The sequence below is a fragment of the Ranitomeya variabilis genome, chromosome 4 (assembly GCF_051348905.1).
Source record: "Ranitomeya variabilis isolate aRanVar5 chromosome 4, aRanVar5.hap1, whole genome shotgun sequence".
Taxonomy (NCBI): Eukaryota; Metazoa; Chordata; class Amphibia; order Anura; family Dendrobatidae; genus Ranitomeya; species Ranitomeya variabilis.
In genome coordinates, this window is record NC_135235.1 from 250763893 (window position 1) to 250782728 (window position 18836).

Genomic DNA, 18836 nt, shown 5'->3' on the forward strand with positions numbered 1-18836 from the left:
GACGTGTCGCCAAATTTCGACGCATACGTCGTAAAACGGACACGACGTATGCCAATCCGTCGCAATACGTCGCCAATACAAGTCTATGGGGAAAAAACGTTTTTTCTGAAAAAAGACGTTTTGAGACGGTTTACAGTTAACGCTAGTGTGAAAGTAGCCTATGACCTCCGGCTCCGCTGTGATCCGAGTGTCCGTGCTCCATTATCTGACATGGGAGAATCACAGCTGCGGAGGAGACGGTGACAGTGACCTCTCCATCTCCCCTGCGTACATCGTTTCGCACTGGAGACACCAGACAATAACGTACAGTGACAGCGGCCGACGCCTAGACGTTTCATCCCTCGGCCATGTTATACTCGGTGACTGCGGCCTAAAAGTCTCCTGTGCTCCTATAGAGGGATGAGGAGTGCGATAGTCTGATGCCGCCATTGCTCCTGTACACTGATATCTGCACTAATGGCCTCAGCTCACACGGTTCAGGCTGTCTCATGTCTACACTTCCGCCACATCCACAGCTGCGCTCTCTGAGCTCCCACAATGCATTGCTGCATGCTGACTGGAATCTATAGCTCTGGGTGGGACTCACATCTTCTGCTCCAGAGCAGCATTCACAGTTCTGTAGGTTCCTCTGCAATCATCCGCGTCATCAGGTGACCTGCGCTCTCCGTGTCCCAGCTCCCACAATGCACTGCTCTGTGCTACCAGGAAAACAGAAGTGTGAGGTGAGCTCTGGATCACTGTGCTCATGACTTGTCTCCAGAGCTGCATTCCCAGTTCTGCAGGCTCCTCCTGTGCGCAGGCTGCGTGCGGTCTGTGGCTCCACGTGACGTGCTCCTGCTGACAGACTGCAGCATACAACACCGGTGCTGATGACCGCTCAGGGGGTTAATCTCGCACCCGCACTGCTCTGCGGCCTCACCCCGGCGGAGGGATCGGTCCTATCATGTGACCATCGGTCCTATCATGTGACCATCGGTCCTATCATGTGACCATCGGTCCTATCATGTGACCATCGGTCCTATCATGTGACCATCGGTCCTATCATGTGACCATCGGTCCTATCATGTGACCATCGGTCCTATCATGTGACCATCGGTCCTATCATGTGACCATCGGTCCTATCATGTGACCATCGGTCCTATCATGTGACCATCGGTCCTATCATGTGACCATCGGTCCTATCATGTGACCATCGGTCCTATCATGTGACCACAGCCGAGCAAGCACAGCGCGGCCTCTCCGCGGAGCGAGCGCTGCAAAGGAACCGCCGGGGAGGACCCCGCTGTGAGCGCCTGTACCACGTGTCACCACATGACGTCACTCCGCCCAGGGCATCATGGGTACAGGGCAGGCAGACACGTGGAGCGGCGGGACGCGCTGGAACTTTCCAGAATTCCCCGAGTTGTCGGAAGTGTTTTCTTCAGTGACTTGTCAGCAGTCCTGCGCTCCTGCCATTGGTGGTGCCAATGACCGAGTAGCCTGAGGTACTGTCACCATCTCCACATCCATCCCCCCGCCATTATGTGGGTCAGGCTCCACTGCACTGCTGGCATTCTGTTCATGAACCAGATGGCTCAGGAAGAACAAAGATGCCGGTCACTGCCAGATTCATAAATCTGCACGAGGACAAACAGAAAGTGACAATGAATGGTGAATTTAGTGTCCTGAGCCGTCCGCCACTGTGTCCTGTCATAGTGTCCTGAGCCGTCCGCCACCGTGTCCTGTCATAGTGTCCTGAGCCGTCTGCCACCGTGTCCTGTCATAGTGTCCTGAGCCGTCCGCCACCGTGTCCTGTCATAGTGTCCTGAGCCGTCTGCCGTGTCCTGTCATAGTGTCCTGAGCCGTCTGCCACAGTGTCCTGTCATAGTGTCCTGAGCCGTCCGCCACAGTGTCCTGTCATAGTGTCCTGAGCCGTCCGCCACAGTGTCCTGTTATAGTGTCCTGAGCCGTTCGGCCGTATCCTGTCATAGTGTCCTGAGCCGTCCGCCGTGTCCTGTCATACTGTCCTGAGCCGTCCGCCACAGTGTCCTGTCATAGTGTTCTGTCATAGTGTCCTGAGCCGTCCGCCCCTGAACCATCCGCCGCCGTGTCCTGTCATAGTGTCCAGAACCGTCCACCGTGTCCTGTCGTGGTGTCCTGAGCCATCCGCCGAGTCCTGTCATAGTGTCTTTTCGTGGTGTCCTGGCATATTGTCCTGTTGTAGTGTCCTGTCAGTGTACTGTCACGGTGTCCCGTCACTGTGTCCTGCAGTAGTGTCCTGTCAGTGTACTGTCACGGTGTCCCGTCACTGTGTCCTGTCGTGGTGTCCTGTCCTAGTTCTGGAACAGCTTTTCTGAAGACTTTTTGTTCTGCCGGCGGTTCTTTTGGGGACTACACCGCTCTGGAGGACAGGTCATTTGAGTTTCAGCCTAAATGAACTATTTCTCGTGCTCCGTCCAGAGCCGCCATTTCATCGCCCTCAATACTAATGAGATATTTCCATACTTTTGACTTGGAATGGTCACATTTTTGTGGCCTCAGGCTCAAAGCTTCAAAATCTGTAATAAACTAATCCCAGGCATCCAATCTCTGCCATCGCCCTGGAGGGTAATCTGTTTCCATCCTCCTGCCAGCACAGCAGAGTGTCTGGACTGTGCTGTCCTCCGATCCGGGTCCCCTGCGTCTCCCTGCTATCGGCCGGGGTTCAGCCTTTCATGTGCTGTTTTTTTGGCCAGGACACCAGGTCTTTGAAAGCCATGCCAGGCCACGTCTGCAGGAAGAGGGCACAGGGCTGGGACTCTGTGGCATGCACGTCTCTTTGCTGGAACCAGCCGCCCAGCGCTGCATCATACGGACTGTGATTTCTCTTTTTTCCTTTGTCAAAGCCGCAGATAGAAGAGATGTCCGAGACGTGGAGCGCTCACCTGAAAAACCAGCGCCATAGTTGCCCCAATGTTCCCACATCATGGCAGCAGATTACAGGGTCCCAACCTTTCCTAATAAGAATGCATCATAAACTGGAAAAGAAGCCGCACTGTAATCCACAGCGGTGTCGTGCTGCAGTGTAAAGGATGGAGGTTTCCATTCTGGCTATGCTTATAAATGCGAGTCTACATGTGCCTCCTACTTTGTACTAATCCGCAGCAAAAACGTGACAATGAAGATCTTTATAGGAAGCCTGCCATAGTATACAGAATCAAAAACTTCCAGACTTTACACTGCAGGTGTCATTGACAGAATTTGACAATAGTGTAAAAAAGAAACAAGGATTTTATTATAAAGTGTCTCCTATTTCTGTAAAGCCAATATTCCCCCCAGTTTATATCTAAATGGAGGAAGGAAGATCGGTGAGGTATTCCTGTTGTGGCATCACTGGGATCTCGGCACGTGGCATCGGCGACACAGAATACAGGAGGGTATGACGGCGCTCTGTTCCTATGTCTGAGCTGCAGGGGGTAGGAAATCTCGCAGTCTGGTGTCGCGCTCGCAGGTAATGGCCACTGTATGGCACAAACAGGTGAGCGGCGCCTTCTAGAGGAAAACCCCGCTTCTCAGGTCTGAAGCCACAGAAGGGGTTAAATAAAAGAGCATTATTCCGAGTTGGGATTGGAATGCCTTTATCTTCAGTTTAATTAATTCTTCCTCCATCAAGGGCACCTCAAGGTCATTTTCTTTAGGATTTTAATTAGTGCGTTCGTCTGGGGTGTGCGGAGAGTTCGGGGTAATTATTGGGTTTTTCTCACCGTTTTCATTAATTGTTGTTGTTTAGGATTTTCTCTAATTAACGTCTGCGATTCTTTTTGTTTCCGCCGATTCTCCGCTCATCCGTCCTGTCCTTAATCCCCAGAGTTTCCTCATCTGCAAATCAGATGAGAGGCTGCAAAAACGAGCGGCGCGGCCCCATGACAAGTGGCGCTCATTCCTCCCTCTCAGCCCGGGGCGACGGCTGTCATTTCTACATCTCATCCCCAAATCAGAACTGACGAAATGAGAAAACAAAAGCGATTACAATGTAGCAAAGAAATATCGTACAACACCAAGAAGCCCCCCAGCTAGAGCGAGAGTTATTACAGCGCAGACCCCCGAATTACAGGTGGAGCAGTGCAGTCACATCACTATGCGTTACATGGGACTGCTGATAACACCCAGAACATGATCTACGCTTAGTTATCACTGTGTTATCTGCGGTGTTACATAGGACTGCAGGTGACATCTACTACATTATCTGTACTCCGAGCATTATCATTGTTATGTAATGTGTTACATAGGACTGCAGGTGACCTCTACTACATCATCTGTACTCAGAGCATTATCTGTGGTTACATAGGACTGCAGGTGACATCCACTACATTATCTGTACTCAGAGAGTTATCACTGTGTTATCTTTGGTGTTACATAGGACTGCAGGTGACATCTACTACATTATCTGTACTCAGAGTTATCACTGTTATCTATGGTGTTACATAGGACTGCAGGTGACATCTACATTATCTGTACTCAGAGAGTTATCACTGTGTTATATGTGGTGTTACATAGGACTGCAGGTGACCTCTACTACATTATCTGTACTCCGAGTTATCACTGTGTTATATGTGGTGTTACATAGGACTGCAGGTGACATGTACTACATTATCTGTACTCAGTTATCACTAATTATATGTGCTGTTACATAGGACTGCAGGTGACCTCTCCATTCTCTGTCGTCTCTGCTCTGTTACATGGAGCCTGCGTGAGTCGGGGACGTCGCCGTGTTGTCGCTTTGTTTTTCCTTTCTTGCTGCTCTTTCGTGGACTCCTATCCGTGGGGCTGATCTATGACTGATACAATGTATCTCCGGTGGAATAAGCGGTAATCGTCCTTTATTGCTTGCTGGATGTATCATTCATCAATATATAGAGGTCGGAAACTTCACCTGCGCTTTATGCCAGGACGTTCTGCTCATAGGGGAGAAGTGAAGGAACGTTTTTTATTTGTTAGTTCTCGGTAATGGGGCGCTGCAGGCGCGGATTTTGGTTGTTAGCATATTTATTTGAAAGTTAATATTCTTTTGACTGTGACTGGGAGATAATGCTCCTGTAATGGCGGCCTGCAGGATAAGCTATACACCGGCTCAGTAGGCAAGCAAGGTAACCAGCAGTGAACAAAGAGGAAAAACGGCAAAGATAAAAACCGGGGATGGGGAGCGACTATTGTAAGGACAACGATCTCCAGGTGCCACCTACATGTTATAGCTCCTCGAAAAATAACTTGTGGATGGTATATATTAAAAAGATACCAAAAATAACCTAATTTATAATAAATTGGGCATAAGAGGGTCTGGTACGGGTTAATCCAGGAAAAATGCAATCTGGGATGACAAGGTGAAATTTACCATGTGCACCTAGGATTTGCACAGGTAAGTAACAACTAGGAAAGGTCTAGGTGTACTACCTCCCTAACATGGCCAGTTTGCGTATTTACTTATGTCTGACATTTTCTAGATATAAAGTGTCTCTAGGGTCATGCATCTTTATCACGCCAGTTCTGTTCATCTTATGGCCTCCTTACCAACTCGATTGCCTGTAAACCCTTCTCTATTGGATCTATAAGGTTTTTTGTCTCCCCATATACAGACATACGGTAATTATTTTGAGGCTATAATTATAAGCCATTCTCTTTGCACATCGTATAGAGACATTATCCTATGGGCACTTACGACATATCCACATAGAGAGAACCTGTTTGGAGCATTGAGCTGTATCCCTGCACTAGACACACAGCATTATATCTAAGCTCTGCACTTCAGCACTTTATTTGGGTGTTGGTGGTGGCTTGTTTAGGGAGTCCTTTGAGGGTCAGGGAGGGTAAGTCAACGTGAGGCGGGGGTGCCATTTCACGTATCAAGGGTGCCAACCTCCGCTGTTAGGAAGGGACATATAGGGTAATACACAGTCTATCTTCCCTAGACCTTTCCTAGTTGTTACTTACCTGTGCCAAATCCTAGGTGCACATAGTAAATTTTACTTTTTCATCCCAGATTGCATTTTTCTGGGTTAACCTGTACCAGACCCTCTTATGCGCATTTTATTATACATTAGGTTGTTTTGGGTTCTTTTTAATATATACGAATAAATAGTTATTTTTAAGGGGGTTTCTTTTTCTTTTTGGTTTTCATATACTAAGACTCTATAATAGTATTCTGTTTTTTTTATGTAATAGCTCCTCCCCTATTAACAATAGTCAGGTCACTACTTGCTGGTCTTACACCAGGGAGCAGGAGAAACAGAGCTGCAGTGTAAAGCATGAGGGAGAATCACAGCAGCAATTTCAACTTCTCAAGAAAGATTTCCTCAAACACCAAAAGACAATGCAGCTAAGCCAGAATTTCCTATAAGATCCGTGTCCTTCAGAACAGCCAAAAAAATGAAAGTGGCATCCCACCAATCATTGTACAGATGATACAGTGGCTTGCAAAAGTATTTACTCCCTTGGCATTTTTCATGTTTTGCTACCTCACGACCTGGAATGTCACTTTGTAGAGCCTCCTTTTGCAGCAGTTACAGCTGTAAGTCGCTTTGGACAAGTCTCTATGAGCTTTGCACACCTTGTCACTGGGATTTTTGGTCATTCCACAAAACAAAACTGCTCCAGCTCCTTCACATTAGATGTTTCCTCTGGTGAACAGCGATCTTCATATCTGACCACAGATTCTCCATTGGATTAAAGTCTGGACTCTGATTCAATCTCTCCAAACACTCCAAAACATTTACACGTTTCCGACATAAACCACTTGGCTTGTGTGTTGCTTTAATACCAATATGTTCAAAAAGTAAATGGCTGTTAGACACTTCAAACAATGTATATCAATGTCTGTTAGTGGCACCATTGCCACCAGTCTAGAAGAGATTCCAACAAGGATGGAGTAAAAAAAAAAATCAATTTTTATTACGGTAATTATCGAGTTAAAAATAAATGAATATAAAAATAGATGGGGCTAAAACCTCCATATAGAGGGAGAGACACAGTGAAAAATCTTGGCACCAAAGTGTAAAGGAGTATCGGCACAAAACCAATGAAAAAAATCAATGTAACACTTAAAAAGTAGCTGCAATATAACATTATAGGAATATAGGTATCAATAATGTTATCCATATAGGGTTCCATAATCAAATTGCAAAAATTAGGATGAATAATAATCCTGAAAGGATAGTTCCTGAAAAAAGAAGAGGCCTAAACCTAATACAGTGGTAGAATATACAAATGTACTATTACCTCCATAGAAGCTGCCTGACATTTAGTACACGGCAGTATCTGATACATCCATAAGTAGTATGCCGTATTATCATACAGAAAGTGTATCCTAAATAGGCCTCACATGTAGCATTCATGTTATACGGCTGGTAGTGCTAGCCAGAGAAGTTGGAATGGGACTGTGTTCTCCCTCTCGCTCTGTTCCCTGGATTACTCCTGATGGTGAAGATGCAGGGGCCACGTACCTAGCCTTAGCTCCTGAATCCGCCTTCAGTCTGTACTCTTCCCCCACCCTGGGAAGAGGGGAGTAGTAGTGTACCCTAATGCACCAACCAGACGAACAACTTGATATTAATAGGGATAAAGGAAAATACCAAACATATAAATATACTCACAGGAATGCACAGGGGAGATTATTACATACAGTATTATGGGCACCTCATAGTCTTTCATACAGTATTGCAGGCACTGCATAGTCCTCCATACAATATTGCGGGCACCACATAGTCCTCCATACAGTATTGTGGGCACCACATAGTCCTCCATACAGTATTGTGGGCACCACATAGTCCTCCATACAGCATTGTGGGCACCACATAGTCCTCCATACAGTATTGTGGGCACCACATAGTCCTCCATACAGTATTGTGGGCACCGCATAGTCCTCCACACAGTATTGTGGGCACCGCATAGTCCTACACACAGTATTGTGGGCACCGCATAGTCCTCCATACAGTATTGTGGGCACAGCACAGTCCACCATACAGTATTGTGGGCACCGTATAGTCCTCTATGCAGTATTGTGGGCACCGCATAAACCTCCATACAGTATTGTGGGCCCCACATAGTCCTCCATACAGTATAATGGGCCTCACATAGTCCTCCATACAGTATAATGGGCCCCACATAGTGCTCCATACATAAAAAAAATAAACAAATACTCATCTAACCCCTTTCCCCCACTGCTCTTGTCTCAGTAGTGTATGGTCTTCTGACTCTTTGCACTGCTCGGCAGAGAGGACACGCTCTAGTGACATTACCGTGTCTTCTGCACTGAGATTGCAGAGCTCAGACCAAAGGTGGAATGATGGGAATGGGAGCATCAGCTGATGCTCCCCCTCCCATCATTGTTGTCAACTTTATCGACATCCAGGACCAGGAGCCAGTATAGTTGAAAGAACAATGCAGGTAGGGTGGGGGTCGGTGCCGGCACTAGCGACAGGTTCCCTCACCTCACTGGCCCCATAGTGGCCACATGGTCTGCCGTCATTGGCTGTATACCACTGGATGCACTGAGGATTAGGATCCCCTTAGGACGAAGGCTGCAAGTCTGGGCCTTGTACGATGGAGAAATGCATCAACCTCGTGATTCACGTGTTCCATTATTCATGTGGACAACCATCAAGTTCCACCTGTCTCAGACTAAAGTGAAGACAGAAAGCAAAGGAGGAAAACTGGGTTCTTTGTCAGCAGATAATTATCGAGGTTGGGTACATTTAGTAACAAACCCTCAGCTGTAAGAAATTACATCTACGGTTAGGTCCAGAAATCTTTGGCCAGTGACGAATCTTTGTAATTTCAGCTCTGCATGCCGCTATTTGGCTTGTTTAGATGTTTTTTGGCAAAAGTCTAATATTGCCTAATTATTTTCCAGATGATTAATAGTAGCACGTTGTGGTGACCCCCTCTGTATTTGCACTCATGAAGTGTTCTATTTGTGGTGGACTTTAATACTGAGATACCGATTTCCTAGAGAGTCTTCACTTGGAAATATGTTTTGGAGGGTTCTTCTTCACCATGGGAAGTATCCTGCGATCATCAACCACTGGTGTCTAAAAGGGACATCCATATGTTTTTGAGATCCCAATCTCACCAGTGCGCTCTTTTTTTTGCTGAGTGTACAAAACTGCTGATTTGGTTTCTCCTAACATTTCTCCTATTTCTTATGGATTTCTTCTTTTTTTCAGTCTGATGGTCTGCTTCTCTTCCATTGAGATTTTGCTTATTTGAATGTTGTGGGTTCACCGCAACAGCTTTCAAATGCAAATGTCGTACCTGAAATCGGCTCCAGACCTTTTACCTGCATCATCAATGATGGATTAGCAAGGGAATAGCCCATGCACTCTATTAAAGAGCTTCTGATACACTTGTCCAGTTACATTTAGTCCCTTTAAGGCTATGTGCACACGTTAGGATTTTCTGCAGAATTTTCCTGAACAAAACCGGATTTTTTTCTGCAGGAAATCCGCATGCGTTTTTGACACTTTTTTTGCCCATTTCGTTGTGTGGTTTTTGCACGTTTTTCTCCAGAGCTTCCCAATGCATTAAATAGCGGGAAAAATCCGCAAAATTAATGAACATGCTGCGTTTTTTTTTTTTCGGAAAAAAAAACGCATCATGTGCACAAAAATTTCAAATGCATTAAAAATGATGGGATGTTTATGTATGTTTTTTAAGCGTTTTTCCTGCGAAAAAAATGCAAAAAATCCTGAACGTGTGCACATAGCCTTATAAGACAGGCTCCATAGTAAAGAGCTGTAATTCCTAAACCCTCCCTCCAACCAGGATGTGATTTGCCTCAAATTAAAGCTGAAAGTCTGCACTTTAAGCCCAGATTGATTTTAGAACTGGATCTTGTAAACACGTAAAATGCCAAAACTTGTGTGACCATCCTAATATTTCTGGACATAGCTGTAGTTTTGGCTTTTTAGCCTATGAATGTAAACAAGAAAGTTCCTATTCACTGACAGCCGGAAGAGATTTTGGAAATGTGTGTGAGATGTAATAGTGGTGTGGGACCGGGCAGCAGCGGCTGGGAGTGCCTGGTCTTGTAATGACTGCATCCTAAGCTCTGTGAGGATCCTGTGTACAGTAGAGTTCATAGTTTGGTGCAGAGCGAGGTGTCACGAACGCTCCTGACATGAAGGATTTCTAAAGTCAGCAGCTGATGCTCTGCTGCCAGGAGGTGTGAAGGAGTAATCAGGGCACAGGGGTGCAGGTGCAGACACCTCGGCGGCACTTACAATATGCAATCAGATTAAATTGGCATCCTCAGGCAAGGCTCTCATCAATCAGGTGGAGAGCCATACACTGTGGAGAGGTGAGCATGACACCAGTAACCATCTCCGTGCCATTACACCGCGTGCCACAAAGCTCCTAATGTGACCTAACCATCACAGGCTATGCTGAGGGTTATAGTGCTGCACCAGGCAGCAAAACTAACGCAAAAGGAATCTGCTCAAACCATCATGGAAATCGCAAAATGTCTGGTCAGAGGGGTCACAATGTGTGGGCTGAAATCCCCTGCAAATCTGACATCCACGTGGACGTGGCCTAAAAAAAGGCACGCCCATAAAGAACGGGAATAAAGTAATATAAGTGTAGAGTGAACTGATCCGTAATGCATAAAGTATGAATGAGCCCCAGCGGCTATCTGACTAATCCGGTGTGCGCTATAAAGGTGCTGCCGGATTTACGGTTTGCTGATATTATGTTGCTGGTTCGGATATTATTAGGGTATGTGCACACGCTGCGAATTTTGCTGTGGATCCGCAGCGGATTGGCCGCAGGTGGAATCCGCACAAAAACCGCGGTAATTCCACAGTAAATCCACAGTGCGGATTTCCTGCGGATTTACCAAAATCGGTGTGGAAAAATCTGCACACCATCCGCAGTGTGTGCACGTAGCCTAAGTGTCTGGTGTCTCTGAGGTCGTGATATTACTAATGTCCGGTGTCTCTGGGATCGGGAAGTTATTAGTGTCCGGTGTCGGGATGTTCTTAGTGTCCGGTATCTCTGGGATCGGGAAGTTATTAGTGTCCGGTGTCGGAATGTTCTTAGTGTCCGGTATCTCTGGGATCAGGATGTTATTAGTGTCTGGTGTCTCTGGGGTCGGGATGTTATTAGTGTCCGGTGTCTCTGGGGTCGGGATGTTATTAGTGTCCGGTGTCTCTGGGGTCGGGATGTTATTAGTGTCCAGGATGTTATTAGTGTCCGGTGTCTTTGAGGTCGGGATGTTATTAGTGTCCGGTGTCTCTGAGGTCGGGATGTTATTAGTGTTCAGTGTCTCTGGCGTCGGGATGTTATTAGTGTCCGGTGTCTCTGGGTCGGGATGTTATTAGTGTCCGGTGTCTCTGGGTCGGGATGTTATTAGTGTCCGGTGTCTCTGGGTCGGGATGTTATTAGTGTCCGGTGTCTCTGGCATTGGGATGTTATTAGTGTCCGGTGTCTCTGGGTCGGGATGTTATTAGTGTCCGGTGTCTCTGGCATTGGGATGTTATTAGTGTCCGGTGTCTCTGGGTCGGGATGTTATTAGTGTCCGGTGTCTCTGGCATTGGGATGTTATTAGTGTCCGGTGTCTCTGGGTCGGGATGTTATTAGTGTCCGGTGTCTCTGGCATTGGGATGTTATTAGTGTCCGGTGTCTCTGGGGTTGGGATGTTATTTGTGTCCGGTGTCTCTGGGGTTGGGATGTTATTAGTGTCTGGTGTCTCTGGGTCGGGATGTTATTAGTGTCCGGTGTCTCTGGGGTTGGGATGTTATTAGTGTCCGGTGTCTCTGGGGTCGGAATGTTGTTAGTGTCCGGTGTCTCTGAGTCAGGATGTTATTAGTGTCCGGTGTCTCTGGGTCGGGATGTTATTAGTGTCCGGTGTCTTTGGGTCGGGATGTTATTAGTGTCTGGTGTTTCTGGGTCGGGATGTTATTAGTGTCCGGTGTCTCTGAGGTCGGGATGTTATTAGTGTTCAGTGTCTCTGGCGTCGGGATGTTATTAGTGTCCGGGATGTTATTAGTGTGCGGTGTCTCTGGGGCATATCTGATCCTATCCTGTGTTATACTGACTGCTGACCCGTGTATCTAATCCCGTCCTTTGTGATACTGTCTGCTGAGCCATGCATCTATTCCAATACTGTGTGCTGAACCGTGTATCTAATCCTATCCTGTATGATGTTGACTGCTGAGCCGTGTATCTAATCCTATCCTATGTGATACTATGTGCTGAGCTGTGTATCTAATCCTATCCTATGTGCTACTGTCTGCCGAGCCGTGTATCTAATTCTATCCTATGTGCTACTGTCTGCTGAGCCATGTATCTAATCCTGTCCTGTGATACTATGTGCTGAGCCATGCATCTAATTCCATCTTTGTGATACTTTTGTATATTTCAGACTCAGTTGCGGGATGGGAAGCGGGAGAGTATCATCAGCACACTGTTTGTGTCGCCGTCTGACATTGAGAACGGACAGACGATCACCTGTCGCGCCACCAACAAGGCCGTCCCCGGGGGGAAGGACACGACCGTCACCATCAATATCCAGCGTAAGTTTCATCTCATACGTCAGTCTTTCTGGGAATATTTGGGCTTCTCCGGTATAAAGCTGCGGAGTGAGAGGGCTGCTGTGTGGCCTGTCTTGTCCAGCGCGAGCCTGGGATCCCGTCATTTGGATCTTTCATGTTTCCAAAGTTCAAAAACTTTTTAATAATTGTTTAGACATAAACTCCTTCCGTCACTTTATCGTCTTCATCTTCGTTATCGTCTTCATCTTCGTTATCGTCTTCATCTTCGTTATCGTCTTCATCTTCGTTATCGTCTTCATCTTCTTTATCGGCTTCGTTATCGGCTTCGTCTTCGTTATCGGCTTTATCTTCGTTATCGGCTTTGTCTTCGTTATCGGCTTTGTCTTCGTTATCGGCTTTGTCTTCGTTATCGGCTTTGTCTTCGTTATCGGCTTCGTCTTCGTTATCGGCTTCGTCTTCGTTATCGGCTTCGTCTTCGTTATCGGCTTCGTCTTCGTTATCGGCTTCGTCTTTGTTATCGGCTTCGTCTTTGTTATCGGATTCGTCTTTGTTATCGGATTCGTCTTTGTTATTGGCTTCGTCTTCGTTATCGGCTTTGTCTTTGTTATCGGCTTAGTTTTTCTTATCATCTTCAACTTTGTTATCGGCTGTGTCTTACTTATCGGCTGTGTCTTACTTATCGGCTGTGTCTTACTTATCGGCTGTGTCTTCAATATCGACGTTGTCTTCGTTATCAGCGGCGTCTTCGTTATCGGCGTCATCTTCGTTATCGGTTTCGTTATCATCTTCGTTATTGGCTTCGTCTTAGTTTTTGGCACTGACCAATCGTCCTTTTAATTACACAAGTGAGAGGAAGGGAGAAAGATTAACCAGGACCCGTAAACCGATGGAAACAACCCCTGGATCAACATGGCTGGAAGATCAGTCCGATTAATATACCATTAATGTCACTGAGCTTTCTGGAGATCAGATTGAATGGTGGGATAAAGGAGGGATTCGAAGTGTCAGTCTCTACTTTAGCCCTGGAATTGTATTCCTGAACCAGGAGACACTGGATGAGCAGAGCATGTATAAGACACACAGGAGCTCATTTCTTGGATGTGAACTGATTTGCAGTCATGTCAATATCTGTTTGACCTCACATTTGATGCGGCTCAGTATAACGTCTTGGCAGGACGGTCTTATGTGAAGGGTTTAGCCCTGATCCAGGTGCTTGAGCTCTGTGGGACCACATAGTTCCCGAAGGACATAATCAGAACAGGTCCTATTAGGTGCATCCATATAACTGCAGGGTGACAGATCACCACTGTGCTGGGCGACCATTAACCGCCCTGGTCACCACGGGGAGAACACCGCGACACAAAACCATAAGAGCCAATTATCTCGGGCAGTGCGGGCGCCGCTGCTTCTCATGTACAGCGAGGATCCGGTCCACCCTTATCTGTGAATATTCTGAATTCGGCCCCGTCTCCTCCGCTAAACAATGGTATTTATAGCCGCGCTGCGCTAATAACCGAGCGCGCAGGAATCGCCCGCCATTAAACAGCAGCTTCTTCTCGGGACACACTAATTGGACGGATGAAAGCGGCGGCAGCGATCAGAAGACTCTGAAATGAGATTTCGAATAAAGATCTCGCTCACTCTGAATTGCTTGCGCGGAAAAGCAATTAAAAATGCTATTAACGGCTACGAAGTGCATCTGGAACGGAAGAATACACGGCGGAAAATAATTATAATTAACCCCATAATTCCTGGCACACACTGAGACGGAATGCAGTCGGCTCCTCTCGGGATCATGGAGGGACGCATTTTTTTTATTTTTATTTTTTCCTGTTTTTATTATGTTCAAAAGTAAATCCGGTCACAAATTCATTATTAGAATCGGCAGGAAAGCAAAGGGCATTAATCAAAGGCGCGCTTCCCCAAAGACATGCTCCGCTACATCACGAGCGCCAGCGGCGGCCATGATAATACAACATGGTGCTCAGTGGCAGGTTATTGGGGGATACAATGAAAAAAACATGAGAACTCTCCTGCAAGTTGTACATGTTGGGGAAAGCTGGGCGGTGTCCGTCTATAGAGACCTCACACCCTTCAGCCTAGTTATAGAGCAAAGCAGATGTGTCATGCAGGAATCTGGGAAAGCTGGGTAAGGCATCGATGGCTGTGATCAATTCCATATCCAGCTTTCCCAAACAAATTGGACAAGATGTGTCGTGATAATTAAAAGCCATGATGGCAGCCATATTGGTTGTCACCCAGCTTTTCCAAAGCCAGACCTGTATGGGAATAAGGATAACAGCCGGACACCAATGCAAATTCTGTACCAAGACCCCCATCATTGTAATACTGGGGTCTTCTAATAGCAATTATAGAAGTATCACTGAGTATAGAGCAATTCCTGAAGCTAAATGGGGCCCCCGACATCTTGCAGAGCTGCGTACCACTCTGCATGTTAGCTGCATAAGTATGTGAACCCCTTCTGCTCTTACCACTTCTCTAGGCCTCTCACAGCTCTCAACCTCTGAAACACACAAAGATGGTAACACCCTGGACCTGGTCTTTGTCCGGCTCTGCTCAATCTCCTACCTAGATAACTCACCGCTTCCCCTCTCTGACCACAACATTCTCTCCTTCACACTCACAAATCCTCGCCCACCCCAGCACCCTCCTACCTACCATACATTCAGAAATCTACATGCTATTAATCCTCATGCACTTTCAGACTCCCTACACTCATTATTGTCCCCAATCTCTTCTTTTTCATGTCCTGATCTGGCTGTACATCACTACAACGACACTCTTAGAAGCACCCTGGACCAAGTAGCACCCCTCACCCTCAAAACCTCCAAACACAGAGTGAAACAGCCCTGGCTCACATCGCAAACCCGATTTCTACAGCGATGCTCTAGGTGTGCCAAACGCTTATGGAGGAAAACATGCACACCAGAGGACTTCATCCACTTCAAATTTATGTTAAGGACCTATAACTATGCCCTTCACCTTGCCAAACAGACCTACTTCACCACCCTGATCTCCTCACTATCCAACAACCCCAAGAAACTTTTTGACACCTTTCACTCCCTCCTCAGGCCAAAAGCACAGGCCCCTATCACATACATTTGTGCTGATGACCTGGCCTCCCACTTTACAGAGAAAATAGACAATATCCGTCAGGAAATCCGCTCCCAGACACCAAGCGCAATGACTCCCATCCCTCCCTGCATTTCCCCTGGCTCACTCTCCACATTCGATCCCATCACAGAAGAAGTCGTCTCCAGGCTCCTTTCCTCTTCTCGTCCGACTACATGCACCACCGACCCCATTCCCTCACACCTCCTCCAGTCTCTCTCTCCAGTAGTCACAACTCACCTAACTACAATCTTTAATCTCTCCCTCTCCTCTGGCATTTTTCCCTCCTTTTTCAAACACTCTATCATTTCTCCATTACTAAAGAAACCCACCCTCGACCCATCCTGCATAAACAACTACAGACCAGTCTCCATTCTCCCCTTCATCTCTAAACTCTTGGAGCGCCTGATCTACTCCCGCCTTACCCATTACCTCTCCGCTCACTCCATCCTAGATCCTTCAGTCTGGTTTCCGCCCCCCTACATTCAACAGAAACTGCACTCATCAAAGTGACCAATGACCTTCTGACAGCAAAACGTAACGGTGACCACTCTCTGCTCATTCTCCTCGACCTTTCTGCAGCTGTACTACAGAACACCACTGACTGTCTGTCCGCAGTCTCCAACATCATGTCCGCTCTCTATCTGAAACTCAACCTCTCCAAAACTGAACTTCTTATGCTCCCGCCTTCTAACCTCCCTAAATCTGACATTTCCCTCTCCGTGGGTGGCACCATAATAACACCCCGGCAGCAGGCGTGCTGTCTGGGTGTTATGTTTGACTCCGATCTCTCCTTCACCTCCCATATACAATCTCATGCCCGCTCGTGCCGCTTACATCTAAACAACATCTCTAGAATCTGCCCTTTTCTCACCATGGAAACAACCAAAACCCTCACTGTCGCCCTGATCCACTCCCGCCTAGACTACTGCAACGCTCTATTAATTGGCCTCCCCCTCACTCGACTTTCTCCTCTCCTGTCCATCCCTAATGCAGCAGCCAGGGTCGTCCATCTGGCTAATCATTACTCGGACGTGTCCGCTCTTCGCCAGTCGTTACACTGGCTGCCCATTCATTACAGGATACAATTCAAAGTACTTGTTCTCACCCACAAAACTCTCCACAGGGCGGCCCCCCTTACATCTCCTCCCTCATTTCTGTCTATCAGCCTAACAGACCACTGCGCTCTGCAAATGACTTTCGACTAACCTCTGCACTAATCCGTACCTCCCACTCCCGACTCCAAGACTTCTCCCGTGCTGCGCCAATCCTCTGGAATGCTCTACCCCAAGATATTAGGACCATCCACAATTTTCATAGTTTTAGGCGCTCGCTTAAAACACATTTGTTCAGAGCGGCCTATCATGTTCCCTAATCAAAGCCATTTTATGTTTGTGTGTGTAGCCCATTCACTACTTCCATCTATCCCCCACCCCCTGAAGATGGCTGGACCATCATTGTAAATACATCATTGTAAATACACACCTGTACTTTGTGTCTCCCCCACCTCATTGTAGATTGTAAGCTCTCACGAGCAGGGTCGTCTTATTTCGCTTTAATTATTGTATTGTTAACGTTGTTACTCATGACTGTTGTGTTTGAAACTGGAAAGCGCTGCGGAATATGTTGGCGCTATATAAATAAAGATTATTATTATTACATGGAGCAGATGTTGCACTGAGCATGCTCCTGCCACAGGGGCATAGGCGGCCTCCTTCCCCATACGGACTCGTACTGGAGCAAGGAAACCCGTGCGGCTGCTGTGAGAAGTTCAGGTGTATACCGTGTGTGTGTATATATATATGTGTGTGTATGTATATGTGTGTATGTGTGTGTGTATATATATATATATATATATATATATATATATATATATATATATATATATATATATATATATATATATATACATATATACATATATACATACATACATACATACATACATACATACATACATACATACATACATACATACATACATACTGTGTGGTGGAAGCACTTAACAACCTGGTGTCCTGTAATTGCAGATCCTCCTCTGGTGAATCTTACGGTGGATCCTCAGCCCGTCCTGGAAGACAACATAGTGAAATTTCATTGCTCCGCCAAAGCCAACCCAGCGGTGTCGCAGTACCGGTAAGATGTGTGTGCACAGGGTGGAGGACATATTGTCACTTTCTGCAGACTTTACAAGGTTATATTTTATTATTTTGCAATGTTTTGTTATTCTTAATCCGGTAAGTTAACTCTTGCATTTCGGGCTGTGTGCAGGAAGTGTTCACACCCCTGGTACTCGCTGGTCATTTGTGTCTTTTTCTCAGAAACAATGCAAAGTACAGTACCTTCACATATCTGATCCAGTCTGCACCAGGGCAACGACCCTTGATTATAATAGCGCCCTTTTATACTGGCACCATCCCCCAGATCTTCATTGCAGACAGATCCCCCAATTCGGAAAATGAAATACGTTTTATTTTAAGGGCTATGACAGCATTTTCCTCTTTTCTGCATGTATTCGGCGTCTTCACCTGTTTCATCTGAGAATATACGACACATGGTATAATTAAGCTGCCAGAGGACTACCCGAGGTACACAGCTCCTATCCCCCTCCAGAAACCCCGGCTTATATAAAAGGAAGTGTGCACAGAATGAGGAGTGTAATGAATGGCTCTCAGCTCCCACTTCTTTTTATTCCACATCTTACAATTATTCTCATATGCGAACTACGCTCATTTTTCATCTCAAAGATACAAAAAAGGCCTTAAAATTGCAGCCACTTCTTTCTAAACCGCAAGATCTGCAGTCGGCCGCTCGCAACGAGACCGTGATGTATCTGCACCATTAAATTCTGGCTAAAAATAGGCAGCGGGGGCAGCACATGAGCGGATCCCGTGCCAGGTGCTAGAAATGCCCAGCTTTATGGACAGCAGGAAAGTGGAGGAAATGCCAGCACAGGGGATAAAGAAGACGGTGTGGACAGATGAGCCGATCTCCAAAAGTCAGAAAAACAGAAAGCAGATAAAAGTAATGGCAGATTAGACCTGCCCTTCCCCCGCAGATCCCCACCCAGTGCACTGTCTGATAGATCTGGGATCCTTATCAGGTCTCGAGGGGCACAACGTGCATCGATGGCTTGTGTCACACATTCACATGGCATGGGCCAGCTCCAGATTTTTATGGACCCTGGGCAAAAGTCTCAGT

At 46.6% G+C, this 18836-nt stretch overlaps 1 protein-coding gene across 2 annotated transcripts in view; it reads left to right on the forward strand.

Moving 5' to 3' along the window:
- KIRREL3 (kirre like nephrin family adhesion molecule 3) overlaps positions 1-18836 on the forward strand; it is an 823243-nt gene that overhangs the window by 711547 nt on the left and 92860 nt on the right. For both annotated transcript variants that reach the window (XM_077249436.1, XM_077249437.1), the window contains exons 6-7: positions 12374-12524; positions 17666-17771. In XM_077249436.1, the coding sequence (XP_077105551.1) occupies positions 12374-12524; positions 17666-17771 (257 nt within the window). The remainder of the gene's footprint in view (positions 1-12373; positions 12525-17665; positions 17772-18836) is intronic.